This window comes from Ornithorhynchus anatinus, chromosome 16 (assembly GCF_004115215.2).
Source record: "Ornithorhynchus anatinus isolate Pmale09 chromosome 16, mOrnAna1.pri.v4, whole genome shotgun sequence".
NCBI classification, from domain to species: Eukaryota; Metazoa; Chordata; class Mammalia; order Monotremata; family Ornithorhynchidae; genus Ornithorhynchus; species Ornithorhynchus anatinus.
The window spans coordinates 39,918,176-39,941,277 of NC_041743.1; the positions used below are offsets into that span (position 1 = coordinate 39,918,176).

Genomic DNA, 23,102 nt, shown 5'->3' on the forward strand with positions numbered 1-23,102 from the left:
AAATCAATTTGGCTTCCTTAACATTGGGAGATACCGGCTCTTTAATTCTCCATTTCCACCCTCCCTTCCCCCTCTCCCCCCGCCTCCCCCTCTCCCCCCGAATCCCGTCCTCCCTTTCTCTCAGCCTGGCTTGGACTCTCTGTCTCTCTTTCTCTCTCCCCCTCCCTCGTCTTGAATTCTTTACTAGTTGGGGCAGCAAAGCTTTGGCTAAGGGTCCAGGCTGAGATAATCCCCAGAGGAAATCCCATCATCCGCACCCACCGTCTGCTGATCTCGGGCTCCCGACTGTTGGGAAGTTCTTCCTGAAGTCTGACAGTGATCCCTCCTGCTGCAGGCACCGGGCAGAGAAGGGGCTGGAGCATGCGTGGGCATGTTCAACCCATTTCCCGGCTCCCGCCCCTGAGAACCGACAGGCATTCTCCCCGGCTGGCCCTGGCTTGGGGTGACCGGTGGGGCAATGGGGATTGGCACTGGGGGGGTTGGGGGACAGACATTCATCAGGGAGAGCAGACGGACCCCCTTCCCGGGTCCCCCGCAAATCTCACAGGCCCTTGAGCTCCATGACGGAGGTAGGGGGGATGGGGAAATGGGAGGGGGGGGACACAGGGTGGGGTGGGGGGGAGTGGCTGGCTTGCCAGCATCTGGCTTGTCCTTGAAGGAAAGACAGAGAGCAGCTGTCAGCAGCTGCCTCCCCTGGGGGCCGTTCCAGGAGGCTTCTGCTCTCCGTGAGGAGAGCGTCAATGAAGTGAGTGTGCGTGTGTGTGTGTCCGTGTGTGTAGGTCCATGTCATGAGCGTGCGTGTGTCCTATGTGGGTGCGTGAGGGGGTGTGGGTGGGTTCATCTCTAGGTGAACTGTATGAATGTGTGGGTGTGCGTACGCATCCCTATGTGAGTATATGAGTCCATGTGTGTGTCTTGGCATGTTTGTCTCTATGTAAGTGTATGAATGTTTGGGTGTGTGTCTGTGTGTCTTTGTGCTCGTTATGGTATATTGTTATACTGTACTCTCCCAAGAGCTCAGTACAATGCTCTATACACGGTAAGCTTTCGATAAATAGGATTGATTGATTGAATGTGTGCTGGTCCCTATGTGAGAGGGGAGAGCTGGAGGCTAGGGGAGCCGGGAGAAGAGAGGACCTGGAGGCCCGGGGAGCAGGGACAAAGGAGAGGCCGGAGGCCGGGGGAGCAGGGAGAAGGGAGAGCCTGAAGGATCGGGGAGCAGGGAGAGGAGAGTTGATGAGGCCTGGGGAGTGGGGGTCGTGCCAGACCACAGATCTATGGGGCAGGAGGAGCTGGAGTAACGGGATCATAGGATCTGAGGCTCCGGTTTTCTGGAGGAGGCTGGTCACTCCTGCCTGGAACAGACTGCCAGATCCGTTTAGAGATACAGATGCCAAAGAAAACACCAGCTCATTAGCGGAGAGGGGACGAGGAATAGAACTATCGGAAGAGTGTGTGGGACAAGAAATGGCCATCATTAAGGCAATGGCAATGAGCCAATTAGGGGCCTGATTAGCCAAGGAACTGAGACCAGGGAGAGAGAGAGAGAGAGAACACAGAGGGAGCCCTAGAACTTAGGGATTTGGGGCGAAACAGCTTCACTTCGTGGCTCCCAGAAGGTTCTCTGACTTCGAGTGCAGCGGGAAAGATTGAGGGAAGACTTCACTTAGGATCGGGATACACTGGATCCAGAAAATTGTGTTGTTTTTTGTTTGTATTTTTTAAGCACTTACTAAGCACTGGGGTAGATACAAGCTAATCAGGTTGGATGCAGTCCATATCCTACATGGGGGTCACAGTTTTAATATCCATTTTACAGATGAGGTAACTGAGGTTCTTATCTGTCCGTCTCCCCCGATTAGACTGTAAGCCCTTCAAAGGGCAGGGACTGTCTCTATCTGTTACCGATTTGCACATTCCAAGTGCTTAGTACAGTGCTCTGCACATAGTAAGCGCTCAATAAATACTACTGAATGAATGAATGAGGTATAGAGAAGTTAAGTGACTTATCCAAGGTTACACAGCAGAGAAGTGGTGAAGAAGGATTAGAATCCGGGTCCTTCCTACACCCAGGCCCATGCTCTATCCACTAGGTCGAGCTGCTTCTCGACTTTGGATTCATTCATTCAATCATATTTATTGAGTGTTTACTATGTGAAGAGCACTGTACTAAGCGCTTGGGAGAGTATACTCTAGCAATAAACAGACACATTCCCTGCCTACATCGAGTTTAGGATTCCATTTCCCTGGGGCCGGGAGCAGGTTCATTCACTCATTTATTCATTCAGTAGTATTTATTGAGCGCTTACTGTGTGCAAAGCGCTACACTAAGCGCTTGGGGGAGCATAATATAACAACAGACACATTCCTGCCCACAACGAGCTCACAGTCTAGAGGGGACCGTCAGATGGCTCCTGAGGGTTGTACTTTTTTGACTGTTCCCTCCCAACTCTAAGCTGCAGAGTTGAAAAAGATCCCAGGAGCTTCGACTAGCCTGATCTGACTGCATTGTATCTATCCCAGTGTTTAGCAAAGTGCTAAATCCTAGTTGACGAGAAGCAGCGTGGCTCAGTGGAGAGACCATGGGATTGGGAGTCAGAGGTCATGGGTTCGAATCCCTGCTCTGCCACTTAGCTGTGTGACTTTGGGCAAGTCACTCAACTTCTCTGTGCCTCAGTGACCTGATCTGTAAAGTGGGGATTAAGACTGTGAGCCTCATGTGGGACAACCCGATTACCCTGTATCTACCCCACCGCTCAGAACAGTGCTCTGCACATAGTAAGCGCTTAACAAATATCAACATTATTATTATTATTATTACAGTGTTCTGCACACAGTAAGTTCAGAGACAGCGGGTGTAGACAACTCTGTCAAGGAGTTTGGAGAGGAGTGGTAGGAGGGGGATGGGTCGATAACTGGAGGGAGCCGTGGGGTCAAGGGAGGATTTTTTAGGATAGGGGAGACATGCACCAGTTTTAAAGCAGTGGGGAAGAAGCCACTGAGAGGGAACAGTTGAAGATGGTGGTCAGGGAGAGACGAAGGCAGGGGCAAATGTTTTGATAAGGTATGAAGGGTTGGGGTCAAAGGCGAAGGTGGAAGGAGTAGATTTTGAAAGGAGGCGAGAGAGCTCTTCTTGAAACACTGCTGGGAAAATTGGGAGAGTAGAAGAGGGTAGAAGAGGAGGGAGGGACTGGAGAGGAGCGGGGGAGATTTTTCAATTTTCTCAACAAAATACGTGGCCGGGTCACTAGGGGAAAGGGATATGAGGGTCATCACCTGCCCCTGCCTCCTGTCGCCGAGCTCCGCGGCTCGGAAGTGGTGCCCGAGTTTTGGGGGCCTGGGGAGGAGGTACACCTCGGATTTGGGGCCCAGGGGGTTGGCTGCCACTGGAGAACGGCTCTAGGTTCCGTTGACTTCGGAGAGACTCCTGCCAAATGTCGCGTGTGATGCCATCGCGTTGTGCTCCATGTCGTCTGTTGCCATGCTTGGTTTGAGGCCGGTTTGTCCTCCGCAGATTGATGATGATGATGATGATGATGATAGTATTTGTTAAGCGCTTACTATGTGCCAAGCACTGTTCTAATTGCTGGGCTAGATACAAGGCAATCAGGTTGGACACGGTCCCTGTGTCCTACTTGGGGCTCACAGACTCAATCCCCATTTTACAGATGAGGTAACTGAGGCGTAGAGAAGTGAAATGATTTCCTAAAGTCACACAGCAGACAAGTGGCAGAGCCAGGATTAAAACCCATGACCTTGTGACTCCCAGGCCCATGCTCTATCCACTGCGCCACGCTGTTTCTCTAGGGTTGGGGATAGGAGAGAAAGTGGGAGAATTAAGGGTGGAAGGAAGGACTGGACGGAGGGCCAGAGACCAAATCTCCTCCACTTCCTTCACAGAGAGGAAGGTCATCTTTGCCCATCTTGGAGCAGTGGGGGCTGGTGAGTCATTCTCTTTCCACGACCACCACATCTGTGGCCCGGGGGAGGGACCCGGGGGGGAGCTCCGGCGGGCCTCCCTCCTCCCCCAACCCGGGCCACCTCTGCTTCCCCCTCGCCGGCAGCTTCCAGCCGCCCAGGATGGGCTCGGCCTTGTCGGATATGCTAACGAGCTCTCTAACGATGACTGCTAATTAGCCAAGCTGTGCTGGAGAATAAGTAATTTGCTCATTGACAGGCATCACGGAGCCAACCCTCCGACAGATCCTAACGAGGGGGAAACAGTGGACTTGCCGGAAACCCAACTCGGCCCTGCCCCCTTTCTGGACGGCCCGGGGTTGGGTGGGAGAGGGGAGAGGACTGGACGGAAGGCCAGAGAGAAGACCGGACGGAAGGCCCGAGGGAGCACTGGACGGAGGGCCAGAGAGAGGACTGATCAGACGGAGGAGTAGATGGAAGGCCAGAGGGAGCACCGGATGGAGGGCCCGAGAGAGCACAGGATGGAAAGCCGGAGGGAGGAGTGGATGGAGGACCGGAGGGAGGGAGAGGCTGGCTCTTGGCAGCCATTTCCTTCTGCCTCATGGTTCTTTCGGCTCCCTGGGATTGGGGAGGATCCTACCGAAGGATCCGTGGGTGGGTGGGGGCTGGGGAGGGTGGGCCGGACTCTGTTCTACTTTCCTCCCCTTCCCGCAAATTCACAGTCAAGTTGAAAGAGGGCTGCACTGGGAGCCGGGGTGCCTGAGTCCTCCTGAGCACCACCGCCGACTTGCTGGGTGACCTAGGGCCAGCGGCTTGTCCTCTAGGGGCCTCAGCTCTCCCACCTCTGTAAAATGGGGACATAGAGACGCATGCATCGACCTTATACAGAAGCAAAAAGTAGAAAAAAGACCAGACAGGTACCTGCAGCCTTTAGAGGAAAAGGGGTCAGGGTAGTGGGCGGAGTGGCCAGTTAATAGGTCAGCAGCCTGTACCCGAGTGTCCACCGCATGTATTGTCCTCTACCAGTCCATACCGTGTGCGTGTGTGCACGCGTGCGTATGTGTGTGTTTGTGTGCGCGCAGGGAAGCGAGGAGAAGACAACCAGACATCCCGTGCCTCTGGAGCTGCCAGACTATTGAGGGAGGCAGCAGAGACGCAGACACACAAACATACAAAGAAACACAGACACGAGAATGGAAGCTCCATACAAAGAAGAACGTACAGGCACATTCATAGGGCGGAGATGTGTCAGTTGCGGCGGGTACCTGTGTGCCTCTAGAGTAGTGAGAGCCCAAGGGGAGCGGTGCACCGTGTTAAGCGCTTGAGAAAGTTCAGCAGAAGCCCGAGACGCGACATTAAAGGTAGCGCGGACCAGGGGCAGACTTTCCGTGGGCCCAAAGCGTGGCCGGGACTGCGAATCTCGCATTGGCCTTTTCAGCCCCACTCGCGCTCACGGGTGAATTTCACCCCCGGCGGTGTCTACTTCGAATCCGAAAGACCAGTGTCTTTCGTTCATCCGGCTCGATCTCTTCCGTAACGGTTCTGTCCGGATTTCCCCGGACAACTTCAGAACAACGATTGGATGTCAGTCAGCGCGGAGCTGAGCCGAGGCGCGGCCGGTGGTTGAGGATGTCCTTAAATGGTCCAGGCCCCCCCCCCCCCCCACTCCCCGCCCCGGGTATCTTTCGTCTTCGCGATCTCCATCCTCACCGGTCGTCTTTACTGAGTACTTCCTGCCTTGTAGGGCACCGGGCTGGGGTCCTGGAAGCCAGGCGGACGGAGGGAACCCCCAAACCATCCCCGAAATGAAGCTCGGTTCGCCCCGGTTCTCGGCCACAAAAATCTTCCGGGTAGCAGAGGGACAGGGGCGTGAGAAGGCTCTTGGGCGTAGACGGCCCAGAACGGAGGGAGGAGAAGGGGGCGGCCAATCTTGGAAGGCTTCCTGGGAGGAGGTGTTTGGCTCTGGGGTGGTTTTTTTTTCCAATACGACCATCATCCCCATCACGATCGTCACCGTGCTCTTAGCATCCCTCTAGATCTGACCTCTTCGCTCCCACAGGTGGGCCCCCGGGCCCGGTCCCCGACCTCGGGAGGAGCCCACGGGGCCGGCCCCGGCCCTGACGCCATGAAGGGTTACCATGGCAACCTCACCAGCCAGCCCCCCTACCACTGCCTCCCGGAGGACCGCGGCCGGCTCCTGGACTTCGGGCCCGTCGGGCCGGACCCCCGCCCCCTCTACCGCCTTGGCTCCTCGGAGCCCTGCTCCCTGGACCACCTCTATTACTCCTCCCGGGCCGGGGTGCGCCTAGCCCCCGGGGCCGGGCCGAGCCTCGCCGAGCCGAGCGAGGCCGCGGGGGGCGGCGGCGGCGGCGGCGGCGGCGGCGGGCCGGGCAGCAGCACCTTCCCCAGGACGCACCAAGGCCCGGGCCCCTACGACGCCTGCGACGACTGCATGGCCCTGGCGGCGGCCCACCAGCCGGGCAAGATCGCCCGCCTGCCCCCGACCCTGCTGGACCAGTTCGAGAAGCAGCTGCCCCTGCAGCCCGACGGCTTCCACACCCTCCAGTACCAGCGGGCCGGGGGGCCCGGGGCGGCCGGGGGCCCCGGGGCGGCCGGGGGGCCCGGCGCCGCCCCCGAGGCCCGGAGCGAGAGCCCCAGCCGGATCCGCCACCTGGTCCACTCGGTCCAGAGGCTCTTCGCCAAGTCTCACTCGCTGGAGGCCCCCGGCAAGCGGGAGTACAACGGGACCAAGGCGGAGGGCCGGGGCGGGGCCGGGGCCGGGGCCGGGGGCGGGGGCGGGGGCGCCGACGGCTACCACCACCACCACCACCACCAGCACCACCACCACCATCACCACCACCACCAGTCCCGCCACGGCAAACGCAGCAAGAGCAAAGACCGCAAGCCGGAGGGCCGGCACCGGCCCAAGATGATGGGCTGGTGGAGCTCCGACGACAACCTGGACAGCGACAGCGGCTACCTGCTGGCCGGGCGGCCCGGGGCCGAGTCCGGGGCCCCGCCCTTCTGCCTGGACCCGCCCGACAGTGCCTTCCGAGATCTGACCTTGAAGAGTCTCAAGGGCGGGGGCGGCGAGGGCCGCTGCCTGGCCTGCGCCGGGATGTCCCTGTCCCTGGACGGCCAGACCGTCAAACGGAGCTCCTGGCACTCCCTGACCGTCAGCCAGGCCCGGGAGGCCTACCCCGGGGCCGGGCCCGAGCCGGACAAGTCCCTCGGCCTGCCGGACCCCAAGAGCAAGGACGGGGCTTACCACTACCTTCAGGTGAGGGGCGGGGGCCGCCGGAGAAGGCTCAGGGACGACCCCGGGGGGAGGTGGGCCGCGGGGCCGGGGGGGGGGGGGCGGGTGAAGGTCGGATCTGCAGAGAAGCAGCGTGGCTCAGTGGAAGGAGCCCGGGCTTGGGAGTCGGAGGCCGTGGGTTCGAATGGCGGCCCGGCCACTTGTCAGCCGTGTGACTGACCGGGGGCGAGTCACTTCACTTCTCTGGGCCTCGGTTACCTCGTCTGTCAGATGGGGATTGAGACCGTGAGCCTCACGTGGGACCACCTGATGATCCTGTATCTCCCCCAGCGCTTAGAACGGTGCTCCGCACACAGTAAGCGCTTAACAAATAGCAACGTTATCTGCAGCTCCGGACGCTGACAACTCCCTCCCTCCCGTTCTCCCGGTCCCCTCGGCCACTGAGAACCCCTCCTCCCCGGCGGCTCGGAATTCCTCCCCTTGCCCCGCCACCCCCGGCCGGAGGACGGGTGGGGTCGGAGCTCCTGAGACCCCCGTGATCTGACCTCAGGGCCTCGGCCTTCCGAGCGGTCAAACCCCCGGCCGCCCCCCGGCCCCACCCTCAACCGCTGACCTCGCTGACCATCCGTTTATACCGGGCAGCTCTCGGGGGGGGAGGCCGGCGGGCTGCCGAGTTCTGCCTTCCGGAAGGCCCGGCCGGGCCCGGGTGGGCGGGGAGGGGCCGTCGGGGGGCCGGGCCCGGGGGTCGTGGACGGCTGAGGGGGGCTCCGGACGGGGATCCCGGGAATGGGCGGAGGAAGCCCAGCCGCTTCCAGATGTGACTGTCCTCAGAGGCAGGGGCTGGACCCGTCCGGAGGGGCCCAAGCCGTGGCTCCCCCCGATCTCTCCCTCTGATTCTCTCCTCCTCCCCCCGCACCTCACTCTGCTCTCAGCACGGAGAAGGGCGCCCACCTCCACTCCCCCGCTCGAGGCCGGGCTCTGACAGCCCCGAAACGAATCCACCACCTTCCCCCACGCGGCCCGCTCCCCCGCCCCGTGCTTCCTTCTTGCTCTTTTTATTCCCCTCTGCTCTGACCCCCGACCTCCCGCCCACCGGTTTAGCCGTTCTCCTCGGCTGGACTCCCAGATTCGACCTTCCAGCTTTCTGGGGGGGCCTCCGTGTTCATCCCCTCCGGCTTTCGGGGGCTACCGGGTCCCCTTAACTGCTCAGCTTCGGATTGATCCTTCAGCCAGCTCGAAGCTCCTCCGAATCCGGCTGCAGACTTGCTGGAAGCGGGGCCGGGCCCGAGGGGCCGGGGTGGGGCTGGGACAGATCCTGGGGCATCTGTTCTTGGAGTCTCTGGGGACTAAGAGGAGTAGTTTCAGTCCGGGACTCAGATCCCCTGCGCTTTCTCTCCGCTGCTTCTCCACCTGGTGCCTCAGTTTCTCCATTGGCAGGCCTACCCCCTGCTTTCTGAAGTGCTGAGTGTTTGCTTTCCACCATCCAAACTCCCCCTTCCCAACCCCTGTTGGAAGTCTGAGGCCTGGGAGCTGCCTCATTATCATCCTCTTGCCAGGGGCCCCCGGGCAAGGGGAGGGAGGGGCGGGGCTAAGGTTCTGGCAGGGAGTTCCCGGTTCCCAGCTGGTTTCATGGTCCACCGATTTCCTGTCCCTAAACCCATAGGAGAGTGGACCACCCGCCCCCGCCCCCGAAAGGGGGAGAGCAGCCAAACGAGGAAGGGGGGGGAGAGGGGAACCAGCCGGGCCCTGCCCGCTCCTCCTCATGCCCGGTCTGGCTCTGGCCCCCAGCTCTCTTTCACTCCAGAGGAGTCAGCCGGTGGGCTTGGGTGCCTAGGGAGACGAGCTGGAGTCCAGATACTTTGAGGTGTCTTGCACCCGGAGCCTGCCCCAAACCCCGGGGGCCGGGATGGGAAACAGGGGCCGGGAGCCAGGCCAGAGGAAGCTGGGTTAGAACTGGGGGAAGAAATGACTGAACCATTTGGCCTTCTTCTACTGAGATCCAGCTCAAACGGGGGATCCCTTCCTGGCCTTCTCTGGTGCACGGTGGATGTGATCCTGGGTGGGGGGCAGGGGGTGGGACAGAGACAGAGAAAGAGAGGACGTGGCAGGTGAGGAGAAGCCTAGAGGAAAGAGTTCAGGCCTAGGTGTCAGAGGACCTGGGCGCTAATCCCAGCTCCTCCACTTGTCTGCTATGTGATTTTGGGCAAGCCGCCTAACTCTGCCGTTCCTCGGTGTCCTCATCTATAATCGATCAATTGTATTTATTTACTGCTTACTGTGTGCGGAGCACTGTACTAAGTGCTTGGGTGAGTAGACCGTAACAGTACAATAGACACATTTCCTTACATCTATAAGAAGAAAGGAATTCAATACCAGTTCTCCCTCCCACTTAGGACTGTAAGTCCTGTTTAGGACAGAGCCTGTGTCCAAATTAATTGTCTTGTATCTACCCCAGCGTTTGGTATAGTGCTTGGCACAGGGTAAGCACCTGACGGAAACCTTAATTTTGTCGTTACCGTTACCTCGTTTCCCTGCCGTTATGTTTTCCATGGCCTCTCTGAGACTCTAGTGGACAGTGCTGGGCTCTAAGCCATGGCTCTGCTCTGCTCTGCTCTGCCCGAGTCAGGGATGAAGATACCTGGGGGGGACACAGAACCTGGCCCAGCTCGGTGAGGGGGGCACCAGGTAGGGAAGAGACTGATGTGGACTGACGTCCCACGCCCCTGGCGATCTGCTCTATGTGTCACACCAGTTGGCCCAAATAAATCAATCGTTGGTATTTATTGAGTGCTTACTGTGGGTGGAGCATTTTACTAAGCCCTTGGGAAAGTACAATATAACAGTTGGTAGATGTGATTCCTGACCACGAGGAACTTAACGTCAACCTGGGGAGACAAACATTAAAACCAATTACGGAGAGGGGAAAATAGTAGAGTAAATATTAGGATATTTATATAAGAGCCGTGGGGCCGGGGTGAGTATCAAAGTGCTTAGCGGAAACACAGCCGAGAGCGTGGTCGATGCAGAGGGGAGGGTAGGTAGAGGAAATGAGGACTTAGGGAAGGCTTCTTGGAGGAGAAAGGATTTTAGGAAGGTTTGGAAAGTGGGGAGAGCGGTGGTCTGTCAGATGGGAAGGGAAAGCTTGCAAAAGATGGGCCCGTTTAATAACCCTGACATTCTGTTCCTCCACATCGCCTGGACCACTTCCTGCTGGGAGTTCTTAGGGAGTTCTCAGGGCTTCCAGTCCTGGTTTCTTTGTCCATGACAAAGTTCTAGGCGGGGGGGCAGTTTATATTAAAGAGAGAGACACACATGAACGAATGCATATCCCCATGCCTCTGGTCTGGCCTGACAGAGGGATCTCCTAGACAGGAAAGTTCTTCCTTCCGTCTCACTACAATCTCTCCTGCTGCACCTGGGGGGTCCATTTTCTCTTATTCTGTGCCAGGTTACTGGACTCAGCTTCACTGGTCTGGGTGGGAGGTGAAGTGGGGTCCCAAGTTTTTTTTATTTTAGTTGTCCCTTGGCTTGTGTTCTTTCCAGGGTGACTTGTGGGGAGGGTCTAGCTTGGCTTAGTGGTGGTGGGGGAATCTGGAGAGCGGGAGGGGGAAGAGGAAGGGGACAGCATTCAGGTGAGTGCTCTGCTCCCCTCTGCTCTGGGAGAGCTCTTCAGCCTTGGAAAAACAAATCAACCGTACTCCGACTCGTCACTGGCTGGCAGATTTTGGCCCCGGTGAGTGGGCTGGAGACAGACAGGCCTTGGGCTAAAAGCCAGGACTTTGACACTATCTGGGGGTCAGAGGTCAAACCGCCCCCAAGGGTGGAGCGGGCAGCGCCAGAGACTTGTCCACCCGGGGGTCACTACCGCACATGTCCCCCACCATCCCTGCCTCCCCTCGTCACTCACCTGCTCTCTTGGGCCACCGGGGCCCCTGAGGGGATCCTCAACATAATCAGATGCCCCTGATCGACTGACTGATTGATCACCTCCCAGATTCTAATGAGGTTCCCCCTTAGTTGGCCTGCCACCTGTACTCGGTTTGCTGGGGTGGATGGGACTCCGGCCTGGACCCCTTTTCTGCACATTTCTTCCCTGCCTCCCCTCTGCCAACCATTCTCCCCTGAGGTGCCTCCTCCTGGCTCAGTCCTGATGCTTAGCTATCCCCCTGGCGACCCCCGAAGAACACTGGACTCCTGGGCTGAGAGTAGAGTAGGGGAAGGGTCAGGGTAGAGGCAGACCAGTCCCGTCCCTTGGGAGCTGAAGGAAGGGAACTGGTCCCTCCGCCCGGTCCAGCTCTGGGCTAGGTGCTGCCCTGCTCTCTCCCCAGAGAGAGATGGCATCCCGGCTGGTCCACGGCGGGGGTGTGTGGAGGGGAGGCGGAGGCCCGACTGGTGGGGAGCAGGGGGAAGGCAGGCCAAGGGGTCCCCGTGGACTCCTCTGCCCCCGTGACAGACCGCTACCCCTCCTCGACCCTCGCCCACAGGTGCCGCAAGACGAGTGGAGCGGGTACCCGGCCGGGGGCAGGGACGGGGAGATTCCGTGCCGCAGGATGCGGAGCGGCAGCTACATCAAGGCCATGGGGGATGAGGACAGCGGGGACTCGGACGGCACCCTCAGGATGTCCCCCAAGGGGCTCTCCCGTCGTCATGCCTACCGCCGCTCCTCCAGTGTGGACCAGGCTCGCATCAAGTAAGAGGGGCTGGGTGGGCTCGGAGCTGGGGGCGGCCAAAGGGTGTGTTGGAGAAAGGGCAATCCTGTGTGTGTGGTGATGGTGGGGGGAAATCTGTGTCCAGCCGCTCCCTCTGGGTCCTCTGGAGGTTGGGACCTTTGTGGGTGTGGGGGGGTCTTTCTCGTGAGAGTCTCAGCCTGGTCTGGTGGGGCGCCTCTCAGGAATCCGAAGTCCCTCTGAGGGGTCTGTCCGCTGCCAGGGACCTCTCAGCCGGGTTCTCTCCTCCACCCCAGCATCTTTCCTTGGAGGTGGGGGGCACGGGAGGGCAGAAGCGGCTGGGCGTGGAGAGGTCAGAGGGTCGCGGGCAGCGGAAAAGGGTCCAGGGCAGCCACCCGGGTAACAGGCGGGGTACCCAGCGCAAATCAGTCCCGTGCCTCTCCGAGACCCCTCGGCCGTCCGACGGCCCTTTCCGGGTGGGAGACGAGTGCGGGGGCTCCGGGGGCTCCGGTGGCCGGGGACCCTGGGGTTGGGATGAGGTAGCTGAGGCCCGGAGAAGTGAAATGACTCGCCCAAGGTCACACGGCAGAGAAATGGCAGAGCCGGGATTAGAACCCACGTCATTCTGACTCCCGGGCCCGTGCTCCATCCACCAAGCTATGCTGCTTCTCTGTACCGTGGGACCGAGGGAGGGGTGAATAAAGGGAGCAAATCCAAATTCAAGGGTGACAGAAGGGAGTGGGAGAAGAGGAAACGAGGGCTCAGTTAGGGAAGGCCTCTTGGAGGAGATGTGTCTTTAATAAAGCTTTGAATGTGGAGAGAGTGATCATCTGTCGCCTCCTCTAGCTCCCTGGCCTTTCGCTGCCACTCCTACCTGGCCCCGTCTCCCCCGGGGCCCCCGTTCAGCCAGGCCTTTACTGACTCGGGGGTGTCCTTATCTGTCCGAACAGCCTCGTACCTCCCAGGATCCACCCCCGGGCCCCCGGCTACGGGCGTTCGCTCACCACCGGCCAGGTAGGTGCCGGACCTGGGGATGCGTGGCTTCCACACGGATCAGGAAGGTGACCGGGCCAGCCTGGAGGAGGGGGTCGGGGGTCCGAGGGAGGGAAGGGTGGGGACGAGGGGGAAATGGGGAGAAGGGAGGGAAGAGTAGAGAGGACGGGGGAGGGGGCGGAGGAGGAGGGGGGGGGAGACCGTGGAGGAGAGGGGAGTGTGGAGGAGGGAGGAGAGCGGGGAGGGAGGGGTCTGTTTGACCCCGTCGCCAACAGTCGGAGGTGCCAGGCCGTCCCGGGGCGGGGATTCATTCGTTCATTCATTCGCTCGTATTTACTGAGCGCTTAGTACGTGCCGAGGGGTGGCCCGGGCCGCTGGAGCCCCTCAGCCCTGGAAGTGCAAAGGCGGGGGACGAGGCGGGCGGTGGGGCGGGCCCAAGGGGGAGCCCCCCGACCGCCCCCCGCCCCCTGTCGTCGTGCCCCACCCGCCCCCCCAGATCAGCGAGGAGCTGAGCCAGCAGTTCGAGGCGGTGTGCGAGTCGGTGTTCGGGGAGATGGAGTCGCAGGCGGTGGACGCCCTGGACCTGCCCGGCTGCTTCCGCATGCGCAGTCACAGCTACCTCCGCGCCATCCAGGCCGGCTGCTCGCAGGACGACGACTGCCTCCCCCTCTTCGCCGCGGGGCCCAGCACCACCCTCAAGCCCAGCACCTGTGAGCCCCGCTCACCTCCCCCGACCCCCATCCGGGACGGGACCCTCGGCCCCGGCCCCCTCTCCCCCATCCCGGGCTTCTCTGCCCTCCTCCCGCCCTACCGGGCCCGGCCGGCCCTTCGTCCGGTGCCTTTCTCACCCCGGGGGCTCGACCTCCCCCCCCCACCCCCCCATCCTGGGCTTCTCTGCCCTCCTCCCACTCCACCGCCCCCGGCCCCCCGGGCCCGGGCAGCCCTTGATCCGCTGCCTTTCTCACCCGGCGGCCCGACCTCCCTCCCCCTTTTACTGGGAGTCTCATGAGGGTCAGGGCCCGTGCCCGATCCGACTGCTCTGTGGCTTCCCCAACGCTCAGCGCGCTGCTTGGCACACAATAAGCACTTAAGGACCACAGTTCTCATCGTCGTTATTATTCTCGAGCATAATCTTCTCCCACTTCAAGAAGCGTAGGGGCACGGATTAAGGCACTCTGGTAGGGACGGGGCGAGGGAAGGGCAGTCCCAGTAGCCCGACAGCCTCCAGGGGAAGGGCACGCTCACCTCCCCGCCCTCTCTTCCGTCCCCCCGACCCCCTCCGCCCCCAAACTGCCGTTGGCCTTCCGGGATGATGTTTAGCCCCTCGCCGCTCTTCCGGGGTGGGGCCGTAGGCCGTGGGGAGACTCGCTGTCCCTCCCTTTTGACCCCCTCTGGCAGGTGACCCCGGTCCGCCCTCTGCTTCTCTCGCCGCAGCCTTCCGGTACCGCAAGGCCCCGCCTCCCCCGGTCCCGGTGGGCCCCCAGCCCACGCCTCGCATCTCCATCACTGCCCAGAGCAGCACCGACTCCACGCCCGAGAGCTACCCGCCCCCGGAAGGCCCCGGCCTGGGCCCCGCCTGGCCCCAGGAACCCCCCGCTGGCCGCTGCGGCTCTGCCGACAACCTGGACGACGCCAAGGGCTCGGCCGTGACCCTGGACCTCGGGGCCGTCCAGTCCCGGGCTTCCCCGAAGCCCCCCACCCTCATCATCAAGACCATCCCCGGGCGGGAGGAACTCCGGAGTCTGGCGAGGCAGAGAAAATGGCGGCCGTCCATCGGTGTCCAGGTAGGTGCGTGGTGGGGTGGTGGGGGGAGAGGGAGGTCAGGCTCCCCGGTGGGGCCAGATCTGGGCAAGTCACTTCAGTTCTCAGTTCCCTCATCTGTAAAACGGGGATTAAGACCGTGATCCTCAGGCGGGACGAGGTCTGTGTTCGATCCCGTTTGCTTGTACCCACCCCAGCGCTCAGTGCAGCGCCTGGCACGTAGTCAACTCTGAGCAAATACCACAGTTAGCACCTGGGGTACTGCCCAGCCTCTCTTCAGCCTCAGGCTGGGGAGCGGAGTCAGTCAGTCGATCGTACGTATTGATTGGGCGCTCACCGTGTGCAGCGCAGTGTCCTTAGGGCGGCGTGGGGAGGATTGGCCTAGTCTCCCCCATCCGCTCCCTCGTTTTTGACCCCGGTCCCTCCCCCGGACCCTGGGCTTCTCTTGCACAGGTGGAGACGATCTCAGATTCGGATACGGAGAGCAGGAGCCGGAGAGAGTTCCACTCTATCGGGGTGCAGGTGGAAGATGATAAGAGGTAGGAGCAGTTGGACAGGTGGGGATCCCTGTTCCCCGAAGCCCTCTCTCGCCACCCCCTCCACCCCCGATCAAGGTCAGGGCTGGAAGATCACGCAGCATTCTAATTCCACCCGCCACCCTCCTGTCTCCCCCTATAGGGGAAACGGAGGCAGCTCCGACGATACCCCTCTCCCTTATCATCCCCTGCCAGCCCTGCCTTTTCAGCTCCTGGAGGGTCGGCGCGGGGAGAAGGCGGGGAGTGGAGATGGATCCCTGCTTCCTTCCCTGGTCCTTCAGCATCCAACCGGGGCCGGTTGCCCTAGAAACAGGCTCACGCAGGCAGTGAGCTGGGAGGGAGGGGGAAGGCATGTGGCTGGTGGAGCAGGAGGGGGGTGGGGTCTTCCCTGAAGCCTCCAGGCTCAGCATCCCTCCTCCTCACCCATCACACCCCCGCTGCTATCTGCTCAAAGGTGCCGCAAGCAGTGTGGGGGCCCAAGTCAGACCGTGAGGCTCAGATACCTCTGGGAGGGGAAACTGAGGCACCGGATCATCTCTGGCCCTCCCTCTTCCAACGCCCCTCAGGTTTCGCCCCACCCAGCCTTGGACTTCCCAGGCTCAGCCCTCTTCCCTCCTCCCACCATCTCCAACCCCCCATTCACCCCAACCCATCCAAGTCCCTCCTGTCGTCCCCCCCCCCGTCCCCCCCTTCCGCCCCCATCAACCTCTCCGGTTCTGGCTCCCCCTCAGCATCGCCAACGCCTCACACTTCTCCACAGGGCGGCCCCCCCCCCCCCATAAAAAGTGCCTGAGCTCTTGCCTTAAAAAATAAAGTCATGCCAATTTAAATTTTATTTTGCACCTCATCTGAATGCCACTCATTTCACATCAAAATGCACAGACATATCCCCCACTCTGTTCCCTTCCCCTGCAATGCCTGCAGTTCCTGCTCCTCTTCCCCAGTGCTTCCAGCCTCTACTTCACCCCTTTCCCCTGCCTGCTCCCAGCCCCTCCCTGCTCCCTCAGTGCCCCCAGCTTCCGCCCCTCTCCCTCGATGCCCCCGGCTTCTGCCCCTCTCCCTCGATGCCCCCGGCTTCTGCTCCTGTCCCCCAGTGCTTCCAGCCTCTGCTCCTCTCCCCCAGTATCCCCAGCTCCTGCCCCTCTCCCTCAGTGCTCCCAGGCTCTGCCCCTCTCCCCCAGTGCCCCCAACTTCTGCCCCGCCTCCCCAGGTGGTCCCAGGCCCTGCCCCCCTCCCCGGGGGCTCCCAGCTTCTGCTCCTCACCCGCAGTGCTCGCAGCCTCCGCACCTCTGCCGCAGCGTCCCCAGCTTCCGCCCCTCTGCCCCAGTGCCACCTCTCCCTCAGAGGTGCCAGCCCCTGCCCCTCTCCCCCAGTTCCCCCAGCCTCCACCCCCCTCCCCCAGTGCCCCCAGCTTCCGCCCCCCTGCCCAGGCGGTGCCGGCCTCCGCCCCTCTCCGCCCGGTGCCCCCGGGCCCCCAGCCCCCGCGCCGTGCCCTCTCGGTGCCGGCCCTGAGCGGCCCGTCTCCCCGGTGCCCGGCAGGCGGGCGCGGTTTAAGCGCTCCAACAGCGTGACGGCGGGGGTGCAGGCGGACCTGGAGCTGGAGGGGCCGGCGGGGCTGCCCGGGCTGTCCGTGGCCACGGCCGACAAGGCGCTGCAGTTCGGCCGCCCTTTCCAGCGGCACGCCTCCGAGCCCCAGCCCGCCCGCCCCCACTCCGTCTACAAGACCGTCCACACGCAGGGCCAGTGGGCCTACCGGGAGGGCTACCAGCTGGCCTACGAGCAGCCCGGCGGGGCGGCCCCGCTGGCCCCGCTGGCCCCGCCGCCTCGCCGGGACTCCTGGATGGAGCGCGGCTCCCGGAGCCTCCCGGACTCGGGCCGGGCCTCCCCCTGCCCCCGCGACGGTGAGTGGTTCGTCAAGCTGCTGCAGGCCGAGGTGGACAAGATGGAGAGCTGGTGCCAGCAGATGGAGCGGGAGGCCGAGGACTACGACCTGCCCGAGGAGAGTGAGTGGCCCACGGGGCCTCCTTCCTTCCTCCTGCCCTGCCTCCTCCTCTTCCTCACCTTCCCCTCCTTCTAGGTAACCACAATAATGATATCGTTGGGATTCGGTAAGCGCCTACCGTGGGCCGAGCGCTGTTCTGAGCGCCGGGGGAGACACGGGGTCGTCGGGTGGTCCCGCGTGAGGCTCACGGTCTTCATCCCCATATCTGACGGATAATAATAATCATGTTAGTATCGGTTAAGCGCTCGCGATGGGCCGAGCACCGTTCTAAGCGCTGGAGTCGATACAGGGTCATCGGGTGTCCCACGCGAGGCTCACAGTCTTAATCCCCATTTTACAGACGAGGGAACTGAGGCACTGAGAAGTGAAGTGACTTGCCCACAGTCTCACAGCTGACAGGTGGCAAAGCCTGGATTCGAACCCGTGACCTCTGACTCCCAAGCCCGGGCTCTTGCCACTGAGCCAGGCTGCTTCTCCAGCCCTGCCAGGGCGGTGGGAGAGGGGGCGGGGTGGAGGAGGCTTTCAGCGGGGCTTAGTGGGAAGAGCTCGGGCTTGGGAGTCGGAGGGCGTGGGTTCTGATCCCGACCCCGCCACCTGGCTGCCGCGTGGCCCACGTGGGGCAACCGGATCACCCTGTAGCCACCCCAGCGCTTAGAACAGTGCTCGGCGCAGGTGCCGTAACGATTATCGGAGAAGCAGTGTGGCTCAGCGCAAAGAGCCCGGATTTGGGAGGCTGAGGTCGTGGGTTCTAATCCCGACTCCGCCGCCCGTCAGCCGTGTGACGTTGGGCAAGTCGCTTAACTTCTCTGTGCCGCAGTTACCTCATCTGTCAAATGGGGATGAAGACTGTGAGCCTCACGTGGGACAACCGGATGACCCTGTCTGTCCCCCAGCGCTTAGAACAGTGCTCGGCACATAGTAGGCGCTTAACAAATACCAACCCTGTTATTATTACAAAGAGGCAAAGAGCGGCTACCTATCAAGCAATCTGTCAATCCAATCCATAGCGTTTATTGAACGTTTACTCTCCCACCTGCTGGGGGCGGGACACTATACTACAGAGCCCGGGCTTTGGAGTCAGAGGTCATGAGTTCGAATCCCAGCTCTGCCACTTGTCAGCTGTGCGACTGTGGGCGAGTCACTCAACTTCTCTGGGCCTCAGTTACCTCATCTGTAAAATGGGGATTAAGACTGTGAGCCCCACGTGGGACATCCTGATTCCCCTGTGTCTACCCCAGGGCTTAGAACAGTGCTCGGCACATAGTAAGCGCTTAACAAATACCAACATCATTATTATTATTATTATTATTATTATACTAAGCACCGGGAAGCGTGGCCTCCTGGATAAAGCAGACGGGCCTGGGTTCGAATGCCGCCTCCGCCACGTGTCTGCTGGGTGACCTTGGGCAAGTCACCTCACTTCTCTGTGCCTCAGTGACCTCCTCTGTAAAAGGAAGAATAAGCCTGCGAGCCCCACGTGGGACAGGGACTGTGTCCGACCTGATTAGCTCGTAATAATAATAGCGATGACGGTATTTGTTAAGCTCTTACTATGTGCCAAGCGCCGATATAAGCGTATCCACCCCAGCGCTTAGTACGATGCCTGGCACATAGTAAGCGCTTAACAGATAGCGTTATCGTTAGTAAGGGTCATGGGCTCTCAAGCATTTTACAGTCTAAGTGGGTAGGAAGGTCAACGGTTTCAATGGATCTAGTCGGGCCCCTTGGGCAGGATTTTGAGTGTGTCTATCGTGAGGGGATGGTGGGCGGTGGGGAGAATCCTCTCTGACGGCTCGATCCGGGAAGCGGGTGGGGGCGGAGGCCGAGCAAGGTCACCGATGGGGAAACGGCAGCTGTCCCTGTCCGTCTCTCTGTCCCTTCAGTCCTGGAGAAGATCCGCAGCGCCGTGGGTAGCGCGCAACTCCTCATGTCTCAGAAGATGCAGCAGTTCTTCCGCCTGTGCCAGCAGAACATGGTCAGTTCTCGCCCCCTTCCCTTCCTCTCTCTCCTCCCCACTTCCCCTCTCTCCTCTCTAACTCCCTCCTTCCTCTTCCTCCTCTCTGTCCGCCCTCCCCAATCCTTTCACCTTGCCTACCCACCACCTCCTTCCCTTTCCTCCCCTCTTCCCTTCTCTCTCTCCCACCCCTAGTCCTCTCCCGCAGTGCACCTGGACCCTGCTGAGTCAGGACTCATTCGGTCGTATCTCTTGAACGCTTACTGTGCGCAGAGCACTGTGCTAAACACTCGGGAGAGCACGATATAAAAATAAAGACACAGTTCCTGCCTGCAATGCGATGAAGCAGTCTCGGGCCTTCATACAGAATTATTTGGCCTTTGCCCATCTGAGAAGGGAAGCAATCCCTCCTCACCCCCTCCAGCTGTCTCCGCCCTAAACCTCCCCTCTCCCAGGGGTCGGGGCGAAGGGAGGCCCAAGGCTCTGACCCTTCCCCTCTGCCTCCGTCCCCCCACCGCAGGACCCCAGCTCGTTCCCCACGCCCACGTTCCAGGATCTGGCCGGCTTCTGGGACCTGCTGCAGCTGTCCGTCCAGGACGTCAGCCTCAAGTTCGTGGAGCTGCAGCAGCTTAAGGCCAACAGCTGGAAGCTCCTGGAGCCCAAGGTGGGCCACCTGCTCGCCCCCGCCCCCATCCTGCCTCCCCGGGGGACCCCTGGGATCTGCGGCCCCCTGCGACAGGCTCCCTCTCCGGACCCTCTTCTCCGCCCGGAGCCCGGGTGGGAGTGTGAAAGGCAGGGTGAGAAGGTCTGGCACGGCAGGCAGGGAGGGCAGTGGAAGGCTGGGGCAGGGGCCGAGTTCTTCATTTGGTGGTGGTCCCAACAGAACAGGTGGGTCTCCCCCCGCCCCTAAACCAGCATAGGTCTGTGCCCCCCCGTTCTCCCGCGTTCGACACCGCCCTCCCACAACCTCGCCGCCCTTGTCCCTGAAGATTTCCGAAGCACGTTTCTAATGTGTTTCTTCTTCCCACTTTTCTGCTTTTTTCTTTCTCTGTCTATGTTCCCGTTGCCCTCGTTCTCATTCATCTCCTTTGTCTCGTCCTCTGCTTCTGCCTCTCCGCCTCTGCCTTCATTTCTGTGTATCGCCTTGTCTTCACCTCCCCGTACCTCCATCTCTGGGTGTCTCCTTGTGTCTTCCTCCCTGGGCCCTTCCGTCCCTCCGTCCCCCTCTCTGTGTCTCTCTGGTTTCTGCGTTCCCCCTATCTCCATCTCTGGGTTATCTCCCTGGGTGTATCCGTCCCCATCTCCGCATCTCTCATCGTCTCTGGGTTTCCGTGTCTCCGTCTTTGAGTTTCTCCTCGTTTCTGTCTCTCCATGTCCCGGTTTCTCGTTGTCTCTACCTCGTGGTGTTTCTTTCTTCTTGTCCCTGTCTCCCTGTGTCTCTCCGGCTCTACCTCCCCGAGTTTCTTCCTGTCCCCGTGTGTCTCTTCTTATCTTCCCTGTGTCTCTCCTCATCTCTATCTCCCTGCTCCCTGTATCTCTCCTTCTCTCTTCCCTGCGGCTCTCCTCGTCTCTATCTCCCCTTGTTTCCCCCTGTCTGTTTCCCCCGTGTCTCTCCTCATTTTCTCTCTGTCTCTCCTTATCTCCTCTCCGTGTCTCTCCTCGTCTCTATCTCCCCATTTTCCTCCCGATCTCCGTCTCCCGGTGTCTCTCCTCCTATCTCCCTGCCTCCCCGTGTCTCTCCTCGTCTCTACCTCCTCTTTTTTCTCCCGATCTCCGTCACCCCGTGTCTCTCCTCCTGTCTATCTCCCTGCCTCCCCGTGTCTCCCCTCGTCTCTATCTCCCTCTTTTTCTCCCGATCTCTGTCTCCCCCCGTCTCTCCTTATCTCTTCTCCGTGCCTCTCCTCATCTCTATCTCCCTCCCTCCCCGTGTCTCTCCTTATTTCCTCCCTGTGTCTCTCCTCTTCTCTGAGTCTCTCCTCGTCTCCGTCTCCCCCGATCTCTGTCTCCCCGTGTCTCCCCTTATGACCTCTCCCCTTTTTTCTCCCCGTCTCCGCCTGCCCGCGCGTCTCTCTTCCTCTCCTCGCCGCATCCGTCCCCACGTCGTCCCCGCCTCTCTCCTCGTCGGGCTCCCCGCGCCCTCCATCCCCGCCTGTCCCCCCCTCCGCCGCCTCCGGACCGGTCCTCGTCCCAGGAGGAGGAGGGGAAGGCGCCTCCGCCGATACCAAAGAAGGCTCCCCCGCGGGGGCGCGTGGCCCCGGTGAAGGAGCGCTCCCTGGACTCGGTGGACCGGCAGCGGCAGGAGGCCCGCAAGAGGCTCCTGGCGGCCAAGCGGGCCGCCTCCTTCCGCCAGAGCTCGGCCACCGAGAGCGCCGACAGCATCGAGATCTACATCCCCGAGGCCCAGACCAGACTGTGACCCCCGCCCCCGAGGCCCAGGCCCCCGCTGCACGAGGTCACGCCTCCCTCCAGGCGCCGGGCCCCGCCCCCCGAAAGGCGCGAAGCCACACCCCGAGACCCAGGCCCCGACCCCCCCCCCCCCCCGACCCAGGCCCCCGCCCCCTCGGCCCCCGGCCCCGCCCCGCGGCCCCTCCGTTTTCTATCGGTACTGTAGACGCAGCGCGCAGAGGTCACTGTGATCCCCGGGCGGGGAGCCCTCCCACCGCTCCCCCGGGGCCGCCGCCCCCCCCCCCCCGTGCCCCTGCCTCCTCCTCGGGGGGCCCGGGACCCCGCCCCTTCAGGTCTCTCAGGGGGCGCTGCGGGCCCCGCCCCCCCATCTTGCATTCCTCCCCCCCCCCCCTCCAGTTTTCCCCGTTTTTCACTTTCCAGGAAGAGACTTCCCAGGGCAAACGGTTCCCCTTCGCCCCCTGCTCCCTCCGCCCTCGTCCCCCACCGCTTTCTTCTGCACACAAGGCTGAGACCCCCCCCCCTCCCCCTGTCCCCCCTCCTCAAGCCTCGCCCCCTCCTCACCCCCCGTGGGGCACCGCCTCTGACTGCCTGTCCTTCTCTCGTGGCCCTCCCCCCGCTGGGCCGGGACCCCCCCCCCTCCCTCCCCGCCCCGCGCCCCCGGTTGGGCTTTGTGGTGACCGGGCTCTGACGCTTTTAACTTCCCCTTTTTATGAAGAAAGCCGGGCGTCTGGCTGCCTGGCCCGGGGCCGGGGAGAGGGGACGGGGGACGCCCCTCCCCAGCCCTCCCCACCCCCGGACCTCCGTCCACTCCGATGTGCCAGGGGGCCCCGTGTCCCCCTCGCCACCCCCTGCCCATCCCGCGGGGGCTGGGGGGGACCCGACCGGTCTGGGCCGTCACACCTCCTCTCGGGGGGCGAGAATGGGGACGGGGGGGGTCCCGCGCCCCTCCCGCCCCTGGGACCCCTCCCCCCCCCCCGTTCGCACCCCTGAGACGATCAGGAGAAATAAAGCGGCGGAACCGCACACGACCACGGCACGCTCTGCTCCTCCGCTTTCTTCTCCTCCCCGGTCCCTGGGCCTCTGGTGACCGTCCACTTTCGGGCCCCGCGAAGGGCCCTGCCCGGGCCGAAACGCAGTGGGTCGTCAGGAGCTTAGCTCCGCGGTTGCCCCATCTTTCCATCAGTCGGGCTCAACGCGACTTCCGAGGGAGGGGGTTCTGGGGGGGGCAAGAGCACGTGTGGGGTAAACCTTGGGTACGCTCGGTCTGACCCACAGACCGGTACGGCTGGGGCCGGGGGTCTGCCAGTGGGGCCGGCACCGCCGCGTATCGTCTTTACTGAGCACTTGCGGTGTGCAGAGCGCTGTACTAAGCGCCTGGGAGAGTATAACAACAGAGAGACGTTCCCTGTCCACCCGACGAGTCCAGAGGAAGAGAGTGAGTCGAAGACCGGGGTCCCTAACCCGCTGTCGGGTTCAGCAGCCGGACCGGAAAGGGGAGCCGCTGTCTCTGCCCTGGAGGGTCTGATAGTCTGAAGGGGAGATGGCTCACAGGAAATCCAATCATTAAGAAATACGTTAACCTCAAGAAAACGTCTGAATGGCCGTGGCC

General features: G+C 61.7%; 1 protein-coding gene across 3 annotated transcripts in view; it reads left to right on the forward strand.

Moving 5' to 3' along the window:
* Positions 1-21,608, forward strand: part of DLGAP3 (DLG associated protein 3) — a 51,573-nt gene extending 29,965 nt beyond the window's left edge. For all 3 annotated transcript variants that reach the window (XM_029081524.1, XM_029081525.1, XM_029081526.2), the window contains exons 3-12: positions 5,978-7,198; positions 11,659-11,864; positions 12,792-12,855; positions 13,331-13,544; positions 14,269-14,618; positions 15,049-15,134; positions 16,671-17,134; positions 19,017-19,108; positions 19,608-19,751; positions 21,279-21,608. In XM_029081524.1, coding sequence (XP_028937357.1) covers positions 6,044-7,198; positions 11,659-11,864; positions 12,792-12,855; positions 13,331-13,544; positions 14,269-14,618; positions 15,049-15,134; positions 16,671-17,134; positions 19,017-19,108; positions 19,608-19,751; positions 21,279-21,503 — 3,000 coding nt within the window. In that variant the 5' untranslated portion in view covers positions 5,978-6,043 and the 3' untranslated portion in view covers positions 21,504-21,608. The remainder of the gene's footprint in view (positions 1-5,977; positions 7,199-11,658; positions 11,865-12,791; positions 12,856-13,330; positions 13,545-14,268; positions 14,619-15,048; positions 15,135-16,670; positions 17,135-19,016; positions 19,109-19,607; positions 19,752-21,278) is intronic.
* Positions 21,609-23,102: the final 1,494 nt, after the last annotated feature.